The sequence below is a fragment of the Staurois parvus genome, unplaced genomic scaffold (assembly GCF_062004578.1).
Source record: "Staurois parvus isolate SC_StPar_1 unplaced genomic scaffold, SC_StPar_1.0 ptg000253l, whole genome shotgun sequence".
Lineage (NCBI taxonomy): Eukaryota > Metazoa > Chordata > Amphibia > Anura > Ranidae > Staurois > Staurois parvus.
Genome location: NW_028318049.1, coordinates 579,305 through 599,573, shown reverse-complemented (window position 1 = coordinate 599,573; position 20,269 = coordinate 579,305). Strand labels below are relative to the sequence as shown.

Sequence of the window (20,269 nt, the reverse complement as noted above, 5' to 3'; positions counted from 1 at the left end):
TCGTAAAGTGGGTATGATGGGCGATCCCTAAATATTTAGGTGTGAGGACTGGCGAGGATCAACTGGACACACCTACCTGGAAAATGTGGGGGAAGGGCACAGTGTCTGGGGATCTGGAACCATACCATTGGCAGGATCACAGATTGGTAAGTATAACTTTCCATGGGAGTGAGCAATTAGCAGACTCTGTCACTTTCCACTTTTTTGGCAGCTGAATAACAGTTGATCCTGTGTCACCTAACTGCCTCGCAGGGTAATCTCAATTGGAAGCCCTTTTGACAGGGTGACAACACAGGAGGAAATCTGTAAGACAGGCAGAGCGTTGTCACCCAGCGAGAAATCCATCGCTCAGACAAAGATGCTTCCCATAAGAAGTAATGCTCAGATCAGGTAATCTCTAAAACCCACACAGAAGGGCTCCAACACCTAGCACATTACCACCATCGGCATTTATTGGAATAAAAAAGTTCAATTACATTCTCACAAACGTAAAAACAGGAAAATCAGAAGAGAAACTCCCCCCGTAGGTGATGTCATCCACTCATATACCAAACAGTTGGAAAACTGATGCGCTTTTGTGACTAATGTCATTGAACCTTTTTATCCAATACATGCTGATGGTGGTAATGTGCCAGGTGTTTGCACCGTTCTGTGTTGGGCTTTGCAGCCTGTAACAGATTTTAATAAAAATTGAAGATGTAGAATGGTAGAAAATGACATTAAAGTCACATTTTCAGACAAAATGAAAGTAAAGTGAAGTAACGCCGTACACCATCTCCACCCCTCTAGTCCCTGCTGTACTTATCTCCAGGGGCGGACTGACAACTCTTGGGGCCCCCGGGCAATAGGGGATCATGGGGCCCCTGTGTCCTTGCCCAAACTCAAAAAAGCCTATGAAAAAGGTACCAGGGGCATCTCATGGGGCCCCCTACTGACCCCGGCCCTCAGGCAGTGCCCGAATTTCCAAATGGTCAGTCCGCCCCTGCTTATCTCTGTGGGTCCAGGGGGATTTCAGATCCCAACTCTTCACCCTCCTGTCTCTGCTGTGCTTCCAGGGCGGATCAGAGCTTTGCTGACCAATCACAATTGTTCTGATCCATCCCAGAAGCTCTGCAAAAAGAATAGGAAGAAGAGCAGAGAGTACAAATCCCTGGACCGCTGCCCCGGCTGTATGAGCAGTGACACCCACAGAGGTAAGTACAATGGGGACCATTGTACAATGTTAGTTCAGTTCTTCATTTTTGGTGAACTAGTCCATTAAGGCTTGACTTGCATGTTTGTTTGCTTGATGTGTTTTCCATTGAAATCAATGGAAACAAATCCCAGTGCATGTGTTAAGGCATGTCTCAATGCACTTCGTGACCCACATTGATGCCTCATGACACATATTGATGCCTCACGACACATATTGATGCCTCACGACACATATTGATGCTTCATGACACATATTGATGCCTCACGACACATATTGATGCCTCACGACACATATTGATGCTTCATGACACATATTGATGCCTCACGACACATATTGATGCCTCACGACACATATTGATGCTTCATGACACATATTGATGCTTCATGACACATATTGATGCCTCACGACACATATTGATGCTTCATGACACATATTGATGCCTCATGACACATATTGATGCCTCACGACACATATTGATGCTTCACGACACATATTGATGCTTCATGACACATATTGATGCCTCATGACACATATTGATGCCTCATGACACATATTGATGCTTCATGACACATATTGATGCCTCATGACACATATTGATGCCTCATGACACATATTGATGCTTCATGACACATATTGATGCTTCATGACACATATTGATGCTTCATGACACATATTGATGCCTCATGACACATATTGATGCTTCATGACACATATTGATGCCTCATGACACATATTGATGCTTCATGACACATATTGATGCCTCATGACACATATTGATGCTTCATGACACATATTGATGCTTCATGACACATATTGATGCCTCATGACACACATTGATGCCTCATATGCAAGGTTCATGGCGTTGAGGTGTGTTATGACACTTGTTGACATCTAGTATAAAATGCATTGCAACCTGCTTTTACAGTGCCCGACAACACACAATAATGTGTATGGTGGTCTATATACAAGTGTTCTGAAGAGCTTTCATTGAGTGGGATAAACGTATGGGTGCAATTCCAGCCTAAATTGTTAAAGCGTTACTATACCCACAACAGTAAAATCAGTCTGTATATGCAGTAAAGCATGCTTGTTATACTCACTGTGGAACCTAAGGGGTTAATCCTCTGCATTGTGTAAAAAGGCAGTTTGATCCTGTCTTCTCTGATCCTCCCCTTTTTCAAGTGACCACCTCTTATCTCCTGATAAGACAGACTGAAACATAGGCATTTTGCACATGCTCAGTGTGCTGTGTATTGCTAGAGAGGTTTTTTTTTTTCTTAGGAGAGTACATGTGATCAGTACAGGGCTAATCAGAATTGGTCAGACAGAGGTCAGGGGTTTTGCATCCTCCTAGAGCAGAAAGAAAACTCCTCCTACAAGCTTTAGCTAGTGCTCTGCTGGACACTGATAGAAGTCACAAGACTGCTGATGAGATAAGGTACACACTGACATGGACCCCCCCCCCCCAGATAAAAAGGACAGGCTCGATGGACCACCTGGTCTTTTTCTGCTGTCACTTTTCTATGTTTCTAACATGCCTTGACAAGTATTTTAATGCATTTCCATTGATTTCAACAGAAAACACATTGGGGGAGACTTAGGTGCGAATCCAGCCTTAATGATTTACATAATTAATTGTTCTTCTCTTTCTTTAGGCAATGTCGCACTCACATGACTTGGCCCACCGGCAAGAACTACTATTGCTGCGAGAAGAACACGTCTCCGGCTTACAGATGTCCTCCAGTACGCCCCCTGCAGGAATGATTGCCCCTGTGCAGCCACTGGAAGATTATGTGTGCTCCTTTGTTCCCCTGCATCTCTTCCTGTGGTCACTTTCTTTGCGCCTTGAATTTTTCTTTCTTTTTTTTTTTGCATTCAGTGAAAGAATAGTTAGGACGGTCTTTTCTCTGTAACTTGTGACACATTGTTTTCTCCCCGTGCTTGCTGCATCACTTCTGATTTGTGACACTTTAATGAGTCTGTGTTTGCATGCCTCTTCTGCCAGAAAGCGAGCGTCTGTAAATTCTCACCATTATTGCTGCAATAAAGACATTGGGTCCGGCTATATGGAAATGTCAGATGGACACCTTTGGTTTATATAAAGAGATCACTGGGATGTGCCCAGGCAGTGTTTGTGTGGTCACTGGCTCATGGCTGAGCATTCCAGCCATTTTCCCACAGGATGGGGTGGTGGGGGGAGACACATTTTTCCACTGAGTTCATCTCCACCTGCATGGAGAAAATACATATAGGCTTCCTTTGAACTTGTTTCCTAAAAATGCTACTTGCCTGGCTCTTATGGTAATCACAAGTTTTGACTTTCAACTCACTGGCTGCATGCTTGTAGTATTCAGGCCAGATACAGCCAGGCAATCAGCATTTAAAGAAGCAGTTGGCAATGGCATCCACCATATTGCTCTCAGTATATTTTTTCCTTTAAAGTGAACCAGTCTGTAAATTAAAGTGTTACTAAAACCAAAACAGTAAAATCAGTCTGTATATGCAGTAAAGTATGCTTGTTATATCCACTATGCAACCTAGGGGGTTAATCCTCTGCATTGTGTAAAAAGACTGTTTGATCCTGACTTCTCTGCTCCTCCTCTTGTTCAAATATCCACATCCTATTTCCTGATAAGACAGACGTAGCCATTCTGCACATGCTCAGTTTGCTGTGTGTTGCTAGAGAGGTTTTTTTTTTTGTTTGGGAAAGTGCATGTGATCATCATAGGACCAATCAGCACTGTCCAGACAAAGGTCAGGGGTTTTGCATCCTCCTAGAGCAGAAAGAAAACTCCTCCTACAAGCTTTAACCAGTGCTGTGCTGGACACTGATAGAACTCACAAGACTGCTCTAACTGCTGATGAGAAAAGGTATTTAGTAGTTTATATTTACTAAAATAATTGCACTTCTATGTTGTGTGTCCTGTGGGAGACCAGATATAGTGAATGCAGGGTCCGGGGAGACCAGATATAGTGAATGCAGGGTCCGGGGAGACCAGATATAGTGAATGCCGGGTCCTGGGAGACCAGATATAGTGAATGCAGGGTCCGGGGAGACCAGATATAGTGAATGCAGGGTCCGGGGAGACCAGATATAATGAATGCAGAGTTCAGGGGGGACCAGATATAGTGAATGCAGAGTCCAGAGGGGACCAGATAGTGAATGCAGGGTCCGGGGAGACCAGATATAATGAATGCAGAGTTCAGGGGGGACCAGATATAGTGAATGCAGAGTCCAGAGGGGACCAGATAGTGAATGCAGGGTCCGGGGAGACCAGATATAGTGAATGCAGAGTCCAGAGGGGACCAGATAGTGAATGCAGGGTCCGGGGTTTAGTAACACTTTAAAGTGCATGTAAAGCCTAGCAATGAACTTCTCTTATTTGCTCCCTTTTGGTCGGCCAGTTTTACTAATGAAAGTATTTTGTTCTATCTGTTCAATGCCATTTGACTTGTGGTTGCGGTTCAGCCCTATTGATCTAAATGGAAAAGTTTGACATGCGGTGCTGTTTGTCAAACTCTGCAGGCCGAGTTAACATTGCCGCAGCTACGAAGGAAAGCATCGTGGGCATGGCATGTGTATAGCCCTGTGAATGTTAGAATTCTGTTGGATAGCCAGGGTGGTTTGTAAAACCTTGGATCAGCCACCTATTTTACCACCCCCTGCCCACCAGCATGAAAGAGCCTTTAAAGAGGTAGAGAAAAATAAAACAGACTACAAGTGCCGTGATTACTGCACTCCGGTTCCATTAAGACCTACAAGGCCATGTGCCGCTCCTTGTTGTTACATGTTACACCCTAAATACATGTGTAACATGGTCCAAAAGGTGGAGGTAGGCTTTGGTGTGTAATTCTCAGATCCAGCCTTTGCGCATTGAATGCGAATGTCATGACAGCATTGGCTGCTGTAGTTTTAAGCTGGCCTTTGGAAGGATTTACCACGTTTTGCAACTTGCTAAATACCTGCTAACAGCTGGTTAACGCCCCGTCCACACCTAACAATTGGGATCATGGGGCAGAATTGCAGTGGTTCTGCCAGTGATTCCAAACCGCACTGCAGTCCTGGCAAAATGCACCGTGCGTGTTTGTGTGCCATTCATTTTTAATTTCACCTAAAACATGGTGTGGTTTTGACACAAATATTGCCTGATTTATCACTCGGCAATCGTGGCAAACCACATCGCATAAATATGTCACCCAAAAAGGAGCAGAAGCTTTTTTTGGGTGACCAGCTTTGTGCGATGCAGTTTGCGGTGATGAACTGCACAACAATCGCGCCAAAACTGCACCGCATTTTAGGTGCCAAATGGTAAAAATAAATGGCACACAAATATGTGGTTCGTTTTGCAGGATTGCAGTGTGAATCCTCCTATGATCCCAAATCGCTAGATGTGAACAGGGCATTAAAGCGGTTGTAAACCTCAGACATGAAATATGAACAAAGCACATATTTCTATAGTGTTTACTTCCCTCTCTCCAAAGCCTTAGGCGTCCTTTCTCTCTCCTGTCTAGTTCCTCTGTTATCAGCATGTGTCATTTCTGACAAGTTTTTCTGACACCAGGAGATAAAAAGGTGACGGGGGAGGGACCGCCATCTGATTGACAGTGTCAGCTCTGTTCCTATGAGCTGTGTGAAGGGGGGGTGTCCTTTCCCTCCAATCAGCTCTCAGAGCTCTTGTACAGTGTGTAACTGCAGCTACCCGCCCCCTGTTTTGCGAGCCTCTGAACAATCCTTTTCATCTTTGAAATTTAGGCCAGGTTCACACTAGTACAGGCCGTGCGCACCACATTTGCCCATTTATTTGAATGAGCTGCTGTGCCTGCATTTCACGCAAGGAAATGGTGGTTTGACCATGTTGATTCCCTGCAGTTCCTGCAGCCGCAATCGTGCTACGGGATGAGATGTGTGGGGGGTGTCATGGCACCCCCCCAGATCCCAATGCGGCTTCAGGTGGTTGCGGGTGTTGGAATCGCATCAATTCCTGCAACCAGCCCACACCGTGTGGGTTAGTGTGAACCTAGCCTTACAAGGATGTACAGGACAAATGGCTGCTGGGTACATGGAAGGGTTTAAAACCAATTTACAATTACAATTTACATTTAAACGTTACCATTGGAGTCTGTATTGGTCATAACCAGGCTGCAGCTGAAAGCAATGAAGGCCTCATGTGCACTGGACTATGGCCATCTCTCCGAGACGCCTTTCCTCCCGGCGGCGGTGTTTGGGCAGAAAAAACTTGTAAATGCAGGTACCATCCAGTATGCATGAGGCCTAAGGGCTGAAACATAATTACAAAAATGTGTTTTTTTTCTAAAGCTTTATGCCATTCAGCCCGGGTTCACACTGATAGGGTGCAGAATTTGCGTTTTCTGTGCAAATTCTGCACCGCATCAGAATCGCACCCCGTTTATGCGAACCGCTGCGGGTGTGTATGTTAACAACACCCAAAACGCGGCGTGATGTGCAGAATCGGATCGCATAGATGTGAATATCCATGTGATCCGATTCTAGCACAGACCCAAAAAAGGATCTTGCACGTTTTCGGTGCTGGTGCGGTGCAAATAGAGTCATACAAAATGTACGGCTCCGATCGCACTGCACACAAATCGCATGTGATTTGTACAGGAATGCAGTGCGAAACACATGCGATATACCACACTGCATATATGTGAACCCAGGCTGAGAGTAATATTTCCCGGCTGAGGTTGGCAGTCCCATCCACACTTTGTTTAGAACGATTCATCCAATATCTTGAAAAGCTGACGCATTGATGACCCTGCCTTCAGCTTTCTAGGTGGGTAACAAAAAAAAATGGATTTAGAAATCGCAGAGGTGCCCATCTGACATAGCCTTCTCTTGCTTGCTAATTATGTGCTTTCATTTCTTTCCGAGATTGAATCTGTTTTCTGCTACTATATAACCTGTAAATCTATCAATGATTCTGGTGCTTGAGTAGGCTGAGGAGGAAGCCGCAGTCCCAGGCAGACCGAACACGCTGGGACTTGTGGTTCCTTCACAGCTGGGAGACCTGTATTTTTAAAAGCCCCCTCTTTCCTTTTGTAAAACGATATTAATGTGCAATAAATAATAACAATCAATAATTCGGTGACAGCGACAACAGCTGGGAAAGAACATTTTTAATTTATTAAAAAAAAAGAAAACAATAGTACAGAAGTCAGATCCAAATAAAAGATTGTTATCAAATGTATCCAATCTATCTTTCCATTGTTGTTTCTCCTCCTCTGTTCTTCTGTATGTATTTATTGAATTATTTCTTAAAATAAATTTTACATAGTGCTGCAATTGTGTCATTATTCTTTATTAAATCTGAACTCCTGCCTTCCCTTCAGACATGCACAGTTGTACGACTCCTGTTCTCTACTGGAATTGCTTCATCTAAATCCACCGCACACTGTGAGCTTCTCATAATGTGCATTCGAAGCTGCAACAAGTCAGATAGAGCTCGCTTGGAGGATGTCCAGCATCATCTAGCGCAGGGGTGTCAAACTGGCTGCCCTCCAGCTGTTGCAAGACTACAAGTCCCATCATGCCTCTGCCTTTGGGAGTCATGCTTGTACCTGTCAATCTTGCAATGCCTCATGGGACTTGTAGTTTGGCAACAGCTGGAGGGCCGCCAGTTTGACATCCGTGAGATTCTAGCGCTTTCCTCCCTGACCCATCCCTTTCATCCTTGGATTTCAGTTCTTTCATGGAGACTCAGCATCACATGTGGGCTTTACCTAAAGTGGTCCTCATACAAGTACAACCTGCCTAGGAGCACCCAGCCCTCCACACTGACCCATTGAGACATTTTGATATTTGCATATCCCCTCCACTGAGCCAGTAGAGATATGCATGATGAAAAAATTTGTTTTGGATTCGTTCGTTAAGTCAATTATTTTGTTTCATCACGTTGGAATGATTCATTTTTGGAATTTGTTTCATATATTCGGATTAGTTTCGTATATTTTCAATGTTAAGAATTGATTTGTATTTTTCGGAAGTTATCTCAGAAGATTGGGATTCATTTATCGTGTTTCCAGTGCAGCTTTGCATTGCAACTTGCTTGCGAATTTGATGTGACTTGGATACCTTGTGACTTACGTTCGACCTACTTGCGACTTCAGTTCGACTTGGATGTCTTGCATCTTTCTTGCAATTTTGATGTGACTTGGATGCCTTGTGACTTACGTTCGACCTGCTTGCGACTTCAGTGCGACTTAGATATTTTGCATCTTTCTTGCAATTTTGATGTGACTTGGATACCTTGTGACTTACGTTCGACCTGCTTGCGACTTCAGTGCGACTTGGATGTCTTGCATCTTTCTTGCAATTTTGATGTGACTTGGATGCTTTGTGACTTACGTTCGACCTTTTTGCGACTTCAGTTCGACTTGGATGTCTTGCATCTTTCTTGCAATTTTGATGTGACTTGGATGCCTTGTGACTTACGTTCGACCTGCTTGCGACTTCAGTGCGACTTAGATATTTTGCATCTTTCTTGCAATTTTGATGTGACTTGGATGCCTTGTGACTTACGTTCGACCTACTTGCGACTTCAGTGCGACTTGGATGTCTTGCATCTTTCTTGCAATTTTGATGTGACTTGGATGCTTTGTGACTTATGTTCGACCTTTTTGCGACTTCAGTTCGACTTGGATGTCTTGCATCTTTCTTGCAATTTTGATGTGACTTGGATGCCTTGTGACTTACGTTCGACCTGCTTGCGACTTCAGTGCGACTTAGATATTTTGCATCTTTCTTGCAATTTTGATGTGACTTGGATGCCTTGTGACTTACGTTCGACCTGCTTGCGACTTCAGTGCGACTTAGATATTTTGCATCTTTCTTGCAATTTTGATGTGACTTGGATGCCTTGTGACTTACGTTCGACCTGCTTGCGACTTCAGTGCGACTTGGATGTCTTGCATCTTTCTTGCAATTTTGATGTGACTTGGATGCCTTGTGACTTACGTTCGACCTGCTTGCGACTTCAGTGCAACTTGGATGTCTTGCATCTTTCTTGCAATTTTAATGCGGCTTGCTTGCAACTTTGATGTTTTGCAACTTTGGCTTTGGCCAATCATAACAAGATAGAGTGTGATACATGTTATTGAACTTACAAAACCTTCTGAAGTTGCAAACGAACGAATACAAACAAATTTGTTGTTTTTGTTATAATATATTTCAGATTAGTTGAATTTTGTTACTATTTGTGATTCGGAGATTTGGATACATCAGAATCTCCAAATTCCACAAATTTAGTCCAAATTTCAATTCATAACAAAACAAATTTCACGTCTATTGCCTAGCCCAGGGCTTGCGTCAGGGCTGGAGGATCTTGAGAGGAATACTGAGGCAGGGTGCTGTGATGTTTTTAGGAAGCTACAGTGAGGAACAGAAGTATTTGAACACCCTGCGATTGTGCAAGTTCTCCCACTTAGAAATCATGGAGGGGTCTGAAATTCACATTGTAGGTGCATTCCCACTCTGAGAGACAGAATTTAAAAAAAAAAATCAGGAAATCACATTGTATGATTTTTAAAGAATTTATTTGTCTTGCACTGCTGAACATAAGTATTTGAACACCTGAGAAAAACCTGGTCAAGAACTACTGGAAACGTTTGACCTCTGTAATTGCAAACAAAGGCTTCTGTACCAAATATTAACACTGATTTTCTCAGGTGTTCAAATACTTATGTTCAGCAGTGCAAGACAAAAAAATTCTTTAAAAATCATACAATGTGATTTCCTGAATTTTTTTCTAATTCTGTCTCTCAGAGTGTGAATGCACCTACAATGTGAATTTCAGACCCCTCCATGATTTCTAAGTGGGAGAACTTGCAAAATCGCAGGGTGTTCAAATACTTCTGTTCCTCACTGTATGTACAGCACACTGCCGACCCCTCTCTCTAGCCATGATCTGCCTGCATTCTCCAGAAAAGCTCAGAGACCCAGTGATGACATTCCAAAGTGAAGTGTGTAATGAAAAAGGGCAGCTTCATTAGCATGTTGATGAGGGAAAAGGCAAACTATAAGCAGATTAAACTGCAGCTTTAATTCTTAAAGGAACACTTTTTATCCATCTTTCTTGCAAAAGGACATCCCTTACCTTAGCGATGGGACGCCACTCTGCCCATTGATGAGAACAGAGAATTCTGTAGCCTGGGATGGTTATAAAAGTTGACCTTGCAGTGAGGTGGCCACATCAGAGAAGGAACAATGAGTACAAGGTCTGCTGCATAGTTTTGGTTGATGCATTGCACACCCCATACACCTCAGTACTGGCACTGGGGAACTTCGGTATTCTTGGGGGTCAACCACTTGTGTGCCAACAGGTGCTTGCTACCTCATTCAGGAGGCAGGCCCTGTTACTGGCTTCTCAACTGACACCACAAGGTCCCCCACAACCAACCTGATTAGTAAACAACCACTACATTCAAAGAACAGATTTCTGCAATTAATTCAAAGAGAAGCCCTGACGCTCAATTTGCCTGACTGGCTACAAATTGATTGGATAGCTTAGGTCTGTCCTCATACTACATAGCTTTGGCAAAACTAAATTTGATACTACAAAGGTGGCATTTCTTGTGTATGGTGAGGCCTATACAACTTTCTATATACATATATATACACATCAGGGGCGGACTGACCATTTGGAAACTTGGGCACTGCCTGAGGGCCCGGGGTCATTAGGGGGCCCCATGAGATGCCCCTGGTACCTTTTTCATAGGCTTTTTTGAGTTTGGGCAAGGACACAGGGGCCCCATGATCCCCTATTGCCCGGGGGCCCCATGAGTTGTCAGTCCGCCCCTGATATACATACATATATATGTGTGTGTATATAGGTGGGTGCAACAATCTCATTAGTACTGACAGTGTCTAAATGGCAGCTGAAAATCCCGCACACTATGGAGTGGTTATCTGGATAACACAGTACTAAGCAAGGCAAGGCTGCCTATAGATTGATATAGGCAGACCAAAAATTCAACCTGAACTAAAATACACCCCAGCTTGTGATTGGAATAAGAAGGAGCAGCAGCTCACCACTAAGGTCATCCTCTGCTCACTTTGCTCATTCCTCCTGTCAGCGTGCATCTTGTATACAGTAGAGTACCTTTGATTGGCTCTCGGTGTGCTGTCTCTTCCACTTTCTGCCTACATACTGCTGTCCAACTCAGGTACCTAGACAAGTTGCATTAAAAATACATATAATATCTTCTTTTAATGAAGGCATAACTGCACCAACTTTTTTTTTTTATCCACCTCGAGATCGGGTTTAACATTTTACACATAGCAACAGCGCCGCCAGCAGAGAAAATAAAGTCAAACATGTCCCATTCCACCTTCTGGCATCCTTCTGCTGCTAACAGGATTCATACTGGGCATGTATGGAATGTAGGGATGCAGACCACAGCAACTCTGCTGAGATTGTTCCTGCGCAGGTTAAGTAGTGTGGGGAAGGGGGTTGATTGGTTTCTATGAATATCCCCAAAAATCAAAATCAAAATCCAATGCTGAATATTCTTGTGTTAGACAACTCTGTTGTCATCGTGTCTTCCCCGAGATTCATGAGAGTGACTGGCAGAAACCGACCTTCTTTGTTCCTCTGTCATCATTGGAGAAATGGCATCCTCTCTGCAGGATAAATAAGAAGAGTCAATGAATACAACCCTCTCACACAGATTATAAACTGCCATCTATTTCATTTTACCAAAAGGAAAAATATATCTTTCTGGATCATTTGTATTTTCTGGAAAAAAAGGGGGCACTCTTTATGTCTGGAGGAAAAGAATGTAATCTCCAAACACAGAAAGGTTTCTTCACAGTGAGAGCTGTGAAAATGTGGAATAGACTCCCTCAAGAGTTGGTTCTGGCCAGCTCAGTGGATTGCTTTAAAAAAGTCCTGGATTCTTTCCTAGATACACAGAATATAACTGGATATTAACACTTATAGGTAAAGGTGATCCAGGAAATATCCGATTGCCTCTCGGGGGATCAGGGAGGAATTTTTTCCCTGCAGGAGCAAATTGGATCATGCTTTGCTGGGTTTTCTTGCCTTCCTCTGGATCAACTGTGGGCAGGGGCAGACTGACAACTCATGGGGCCCCCGGGCAATAGTGGATCATGGGGCCCCTGTGTCCTTGCCCAAACTCAAAAACGCCTATGAAAAAGGTACCAGGGGCATCTCATGGGGCCCCCTACTGACCCCGGGCCCTCGGGCAGTGCCCGAGTTTCCAAATGGTCAGTGCTCCCCTGACTGTGGGTATAGGATTATAACTTTTTTTTTTAACGGTTGAACTTGATGGACTTTTGTCTTTTTTCAGCCAGACTAACTATGTAACCCCATGTCTAAAATAAGGGCAAGCTTTAAATAATACTATATCCATCATTTATATTTCCTGGAAGCACAGCTGTGTCTATGGAATGCTCTGCTGACAGATGTCAAATATCCTGTATCTCACAATGCTTTATGTCTGTACAAGCTTTTGATGTAGCCGTTGTGTCCAATAGGAAATGTTATAAGTCCATTCTGTCTTTATCTAAATGTGAATCAAAGTGTCGGAATGCCAAAATATAATTGATTTGAAGACAGGATGGTTAAAGTTTAGTTTGTTTTTTTTAAAAAATCAAAGCTTTGTAAAAATCCTGCGCGTTTCGGAGGTCTTGACATGCTCTCTTCTTCTATAAATTGGAAAACCTGCCCAAAACTGCAGAGTGAACAGAAAACGTGTTAATAGAGTGCTGCACTTAAAACTTAAAGAGTGAGGTAGGGACTGGCATTTAAAATCAAAAGGCAGCATAGTGTCACCTGGGGTGTCCTCAAGTGTCTCCAGACAGGTCTGAGGAATGTAGAAAAAGTGAGAACACCACAGCACTAGTATGTGTCTAGAAGATTTTTATTTTCTGTTTCCTCTTGTACCAAATTGCATTGTAACTGTAATGTCTACCTTTATATTGTAAAGCGCTGCGCAAACTGTTGGCGCTATATAAATCCTGTATAATAATAATAATATATAAATCCTGTATAAAAATAATATAATAATAATACTATACATGACAAGAATAGAAGCCAACAAGTTTCGGAAGCTCAAAATTCACCATTTGATCAGGACTAAGAATAAAATAATATAAAATAACACAAGATAATGTAAACATAGAAAATAAAGTAAAACAAATACATCAATAAATAGTAATAATAATAATGATAATATATATTATATACATATAAATGTGCAGACAGAAAGGACTGAGTAGTTCTAAGCAGGTTGTCACATTTAAGCCCTGAAGAAGCAGGTACAGTATGTTAAGATTCCTGAAACGTGTTGCTGTTGATAGATTTTTGAGCGAATGACTAGACATAAATGTTAAACATCCCATTTTCAAGTCATTTATATTATTTGCTTCTACATTTTGACACAAAAGCCAACTACCAGTAATGACAGACCTTCTAGAGAGCTGCCTGGATTGAGGCCCAAAAATCTCACAAAAGAGATTCACTATAATTCACCAATCTCTGATCTAACCCCACCACCACTATAGCAGATTTACCAGAAGTAATGCTGATAAACTGCTGTCTAGAACAAGATTTTTATTAACACTTCAAGGGCCAGCCCACACAAAAAGGATTGGGGGCAGATGCTGAACTGTTCAAATATGTCTAAAGTCAATTATTTCCAGTCAACTGTAAAAATGGAGAAGGTGAGACTTCCCAATAGGGACACAGACAGCAACCTGGCAGGGGATCTAACCCCATTCCTAATCTTCTAGCAAGAACTGAAAGAAAACATTTGGCTCTGGAGATGTTTTTAGTCACCTCCTCAGAGATTCTGATAATGAAACTCTGCACTCCAGTTCATGGGACCATTATAAGGCAGGTGTCTGCCACCCCCATATCAGGGCAAAGGGGCAGCTGCCCTGGGCCCAGCCATTGTTGTTGGGACCAAAGCGGCTGAGCTACCCCATGAACCCGCAACTGCCTGTGTATAATAAGTGGACTTGGCTATCACTCAGGAGATGACAGTGGAACTGATTATCGGGGGTGCTGGTGATTGGTTGGATGATATGTCTGCCGTCTGTGCAGTGATTTGTCAGCTCGGTAAGTAAACCTTATCCGGGGAGAGCACCTGTCAGCCCCGGGCACAGTCACACCGACCCCTCTCCCTCAGCATGTCTTACAAACCGCAGACCATCGGCCTACTGAAGAACTCATTTGCTGGAGGGTTTGGTGGGGTTTACCTGGTGTTCGCCTGCTGACATCCTCTGGACACCATCAAGGTGAGACCGGGTTTGGGGGGGGGGTAATGTAATGTAGGGGTTTGTGGAGAGGGGGTAGTATTGGGGAGGGGGTTCTGTGTATTATTGAGGGTAGTATGGGGGAAAGGGGTTCTGTGTAATGATGGGGGGTAGTATGGAGAGGGGGGTCCCGCGTAATGATGGGGGTAGTATGGGGGAGGGGGTCCTGTGATATGATACGGGTAGTATGGTGGAGGGGGTTCTGTGAAATGATAGGGGTAGTATGGGGAAGGGGGTCCAGTGTAATGATGGAGGAGGGGGGTCATGTGTAATGATGGGGGTGGTATCGGGGAGGGGGTCATGTATAATGATGGGGGTAGTATGGGGGTCCTGTGAAATGATAGGGGTAGAATAGGGAAGAGGGTCCAGTGTATTGATGGAGGAGGGGGGTCATGTGTAATAATGCGGGTGGTATGGGGGAGGGGGTCCTGTGAAATTATAGGGGCAGTATGGCGGAGAGGGGCCAGTGTATTGATGGAGGAGGGGGGTCATGTGTAATAATGCGGGTGGTATGGGGGAGGGGGTCCTGTGTAATGATGGGGGTAGTATGGGGGAGGGGGTCCTGTGAAATGATAAGAGTAGTATGGGGAAGGGGGTGAAGTGTAATGATGGAGGAGGGGGGTCATGTGTAGTGATGGTGGTAGTATGGGGGAGGGGGTCATGTGTAATGTGAGAGCAAAATGGCATGGGAGGTAGTATGGGGGGGTCTTGTGTAATGATGGGGGTAGTATTGGGGAAGGGGTCCTGTATAATGATAATTGTAGTATGAGGGAGGGGTTCTTTTTTTGTAATGATGGGGGTAGTATGGGGGAGGGCTGTGTACTGTGAGAGCAAAAATGCATGGGGGCCCAAGATAATGTTTGCTCAGGGTCCAATTAATATTAAAGATGGTCCTGCCCCACATGAATGCCTGGGTGGGCATGGAATCTGTTGTTTCTGGCACCCACTTAATGGGCTGTCAATTACAAAGCCTGTTCTCCCACCTTCCTGACCTCACAGAACACCCACTTGTGGCAGGGGACGTTGGTGTGCTGTGCGGAAGGGGCCCGCGTGCAGACCTGCAGAGATACCCTGTGTTCCTAATGGTTCAGGTTTAGGACCGATATGAGGTCTGAAGTGCATGCATTGAGGTTGATCTGAGGTTTGAAATGCTTGTACTGAAGCTGATCTGAGTTCCAATGTGCATGCAGTGAGACAAGCATGAAATCTGAAGTACATTCATTGGGGCTGATCTGATGTGGGAGTGCATGCATTAGGACTGATCTGAGATCTGAAGGTGCTTACACTGGGACTGATCTGAGATCTGAAGGTACGTTTATTGTGGCTGATCAGAGATCTGAAGGTGCTTACACTGGGACTGATCTGAGATCTGAAGGTGCTTACACTGGGACTGATCTGAGATCTGAAGGTACGTTTATTGTGACTGATCTGAGATCTGAAGGTGCTTACACTGGGACTGATCTGAGATCTGAAGGTGCTTACACTGGAACTGATCTGAGACTGAAGGTGCATACACTAGGACTGATCTGAGATCTGAAGGTGCGTTTATTGTGGCTGATCTGAGATCTGAAGGTGCTTACACTGGGACTGATCTGAGATCTGAAGGTGCTTACACTGGAACTGATCTGAGACTGAAGGTGCATACACTAGGACTGATCTGAGATCTGAAGGTGCGTTTATTGTGGCTGATCTGAGATCTGAAGGTGCATGCAGTGGGACTGATCTGAGATCTGAAGGTGCATACACTGGGACTGATCTGAGATCTGAAGGTGCTTACACTGGGACTGATCTGAGATCTGAAGGTGCTTACACTGGGACTGATCTGAGATCTGAAGGTGCTTACACTGGGACTGATCTGAGATCTGAAGGTGTATACACTGGGACCGATCTGAGATCTGAAGGTGCATGCATTGGGACTGATCTGAGATCTGAAGGTGTATACACTGGGACCGATCTGAGATCTGAAGGTGCATACACTGGGACCGATCTGAGATCTGAAGGTGCATACACTGGGACCGATCTGAGATCTGAAGGTGCATACACTGGGACTGATCTGACATCTGAAGGTGCATACACTGGGACCAATCTGACATCTGAAGGTGCATGCATTGGGACTGATCTGAGATCTGAAGGTGCTTACACTGGGACTGATCTGAGATCTGAAGGTGCATGCATTGTGGCTGAACGTTTTGTTTGTGCACCAGTAGATCCATTCTCGCACTCAGTTGAACTACTCGTGACAATTTAATATTGACACAATAATAAACAAGTGTAACTTTCCATTACAATTATGAGGGTAAAATGTAACCACAAACTAAGACATCAACACGCTTTTGTTCTCTGGCACTCTGGATGTTTAATGCTTATAAACATGACCTTTAGGGGTCTATTTATAAAAACTTTGTTAGACAAATGTCACAAACATTCCGCCAGCCCTCACACATTCTGACCGTGTTATTGTAGAATTTAACTGTATCAGAGCACCACTAAAAGCTCTATTAAATTCATTTTTAATATTCAAATCAAACGCACCCATCCATCCAGGTCTTCATGCATTATTTTGTTTAGGAAATTACTTTGAACCCCCCCCCCCCCAGCACTCCTAGCTGTGGCTTCATGTAGCCCCTCCTCCCCTTCTCCAGATGAAAGAATGCTCATTAAGACTCCTGAGATGTATGATATCAGTTTGGCCTAGGCCAGAAACCAGGAAGCAACTGCAGAAATGTCAAGAAAAAGTTTAAAACAAGTAAATATAATAAACCTTCCTATCTACTGACTGCACAAGGATTGAAAATAGTTCATGTTGATTGCGGGAGTGCAGTTCCACTTTAAGGCTCGGTTCACACTATCGCAGGCTACATTTAATTGGACTGCTGTGTCTGCGTTTCACACAGGAAAAAGGTTCCTGTAGCATTTTAAAAATGCAATGGCCAGGAAATCACATAGTGTTTTTGCACCTTGTGATTTCCCTGCGGTTTTTAGATGGGTGGGGATGCCATCAACTTCACCTAGTGGCTATAATGCAGTACTTCTGATTGAGGTATTTCAGGAAAAATACTGCATTGTGGCCACTAGATGGTGCTGATGAATATAGGAAATCAAGATATTCAGTAAGTGCAGTTAGAATTTATGAGGGCTGGGTGAATGCACAAGACATTCATCCAATTCTTTTTTTAGAAATAGACTTTTCAATATGAAAAGCTTGCTGACACTTGATCTAAAGGGTTCCCACCTGCCACCCTGCCTGCTGGAATTTTAATGTTTTTCACACTATAGAAAATACAGCAAGGAGAATGTCAACAGTGCAAAGTGGGTGAGAAGATACAGGTAGGTAAAGTTAAAAAAGATGGCACCTCACTACTGGAGCCCCTAACAGTTAAGAAGGCAATAGATGGCTCAGCCCGTCAGACTCCACATATAACTGAAACATCACTTCTGGGTGGACTGACCCTTAAAATATTCTATAAAGTATTCCAGAACAGCACCAAAGAACAGTGCAGCTGTTTCCAGCCAGTCCGTCTCCATATTTCATTTTCCTGCAGTATGCGTGGGAATGAAAGACGGAACCCAACTGGCTGGAGCTTTGTTGTTTTTTTGCTTTCTTATAAATTTTAAGCCAAATGATTTTTCCGTGTTGATAAAAGAAGAAATTGTCTCCCCGGATGAAGAATCCGAACCTCCCTGCCAACCTGATTTCATTGCCAGGATAGTCGGGCTTTGGAACGTCCTTTCTCTTCTTTCTGTAGCAGAGGAAATAGAGGACGATGGCTGCAATCAGGAGCAGCGCCAGGATGACACCCACCACAGCACCCGCTATCGCTCCGGCCTCTGCAACACCTGGGGACACACGAAACACCGTGAGTCAGGGGAGGAAATCTCAAGATCATTCCTATACAAGCCATTCATTTACCAGTAAAGTCAATCTAAAACCAAGGAAATGTTTTTATAATCAGACATTTTCCTTTATTTTCACCTGGTGACCCTGCCAGTAACACAGTTCCTGTCTTAGGATGACAACCCTGTATTGTATCTATGAAGGGACAGTGTTGTCACCCTAGAAAAGGACTACATAACACCTCCCCTCTCTATATTACAATAGCATAGAGAGGAGGTGTGTTGTAGTACATGTAGCTAGTTGGGAACAATGTAACTGATAAAACAGCAGCATAGGCAGTGACTAGGAGAGTACAGAAGCAGAAGATCATGATTATAACCAGGCAAAGGCGGATCATGTAATTCTCTTCTGTCATATTTACTTTGAGCACACCAAACAAGAGAAGTGCTACTATGTAAAGTCCATATATACAAAAGAAGGACAGCTACTGAGAATTACACCCGGCATACAGGATAAGAGAAGTGGTACTGTGCAGAGTCCAAACACACAGAATAAGAGAAGTGGTACTGTGCAGAGTCCATACACACAGAATAAGAGCAGTGGTACTGTGCAGAGTCCAAACACACAGAATAAGAGAAGTGGTACTGTGCAGAGTCCATACATTACATTACATTATTACATTACATTGAGTTTATATAGCGCCAAAGGGTTTGCTCAGCGCTGTACAATAGAGGGGGGGACAATACATGAAACATTACAGCAGCTACGAACAGCACACGAGGGGTAAGAGGGCCCTACTCTTTCGAGCTTACAATCTGGGAGGGAGGGGGTAGTGGTACAGGAGGAAGTGGCTGTGGGGGATGGAGTGGTAGGAGGAATGAAGGAGAGCAGCAGTTAGGTGAGGGTGGGGTAGGCTTCCCTGAAGAGGTAGGTTTTCAGGGAGCGCCTGAAGGTGAGGAGGGAAGGTGACAGTCTGATGGATTGGGGTAGTGAGTTCCAGAGGATGGGGGAGGACCTGGAGAAGTCTTGCAGACGTGCGTGTGAGGAGGAGACCAGGGAGCAAGATAGAAGGAGGTCCTGTGAAGAGCGAAGGGTACGGGTAGGGTGGTACTTGGGAATCAGGTCGGTGAGGTAGTTAGGGGCAGTGTTGTGAATGGCTTTGTAGGTCAGAGTGAGTAGTTTGAATTTGATGCGTTGGGCGATAGGGAGCCAGTGGAGGGAGAGGCAGAGGGGGGTGGCAGAGGTGGAGCGGCTGGTGAGGTGGATGAGTCTGGCAGCTGAGTTCAGGATGGTCTGAAGCGGGGAGAGTTTGCACTGGGGTAGGCCGGTGAGGAGGGAGTTGCAGTAGTCAAGGCGTGAGATAATCAGGGAGTGCACAAGTAGTTTAGCGGTGTCTGGGGTAAGGAAGGTGCGTATTTTGGCGATATTGCGGAGGTGGAGCCTGCATGTGTTTGTAAGTGATTTGACATGAGGTTGGAAGGAGAGGTTAGAGTCCAGAATGACCCCAAGGACTTTGGCTTGCGGGGCGGGATTGATGGTGGTGATGTTAGTAGTGATGGATAGGATGGGGGGGGGGGCGCGGGCAGGAGGGAAGACGAGAAGCTCGGTTTTGGAGAGGTTGAGTTTGAGGAAATGGAGCGACATCCAGTCAGAGATGTCGTTTAGGAGGTGAGTGATGCGGGCGGAGAAAGTGGAGGTGAGGTGAGGGGTGGAGAGGTAAATTTGAGTGTCATCAGCATAGAGATGGTAGTTGAAGCCGTGGGAGTGTATGAGTTTGCCAAGGGAGGAGGTGTAGATGGAGAAGAGAAGGGGTCCAAGGACAGAGCCCTGGGGGACCCCAACAGAGAGGGGGAGGGAAGGGGAGGTGGCACCATTGTAGGAAACGCTGAAGGAGCGTCGGGATAGGTAGGAGGAGAACCAGGAGAGAGCGGTGTCTCTGACG

General features: G+C 44.5%; 2 protein-coding genes across 4 annotated transcripts in view; one reads left to right on the top strand and one right to left on the bottom strand.

Moving 5' to 3' along the window:
* Positions 1–7,499, top strand: part of SPA17 (sperm autoantigenic protein 17) — a 115,515-nt gene extending 108,016 nt beyond the window's left edge. The window contains exons 8-9 of one of the 3 annotated variants that reach the window (XR_016313252.1): positions 2,851–4,303; positions 4,365–7,499. The gene's annotated coding sequence lies outside the window, so the exon portion shown is untranslated. Of the gene's footprint in view, positions 1–2,850 lie in introns of all 3 variants that reach the window. The other 2 variants (XR_016313253.1, XM_089680907.1) reach the window with 2 other exon arrangements.
* Positions 7,500–11,390: 3,891 nt separating this feature from the next.
* The window catches only part of VSIG2 (V-set and immunoglobulin domain containing 2), a 36,067-nt gene continuing 27,188 nt past the window's right edge, over positions 11,391–20,269 (bottom strand). The window contains exons 6-7 of the mRNA XM_089680921.1: positions 18,182–18,329; positions 11,391–11,834 (exon numbers count right to left, since the gene is read on the bottom strand). Of these exons, the coding sequence (XP_089537047.1) occupies positions 11,729–11,834; positions 18,182–18,329 (254 nt within the window). The 3' untranslated portion in view covers positions 11,391–11,728. The remainder of the gene's footprint in view (positions 11,835–18,181; positions 18,330–20,269) is intronic.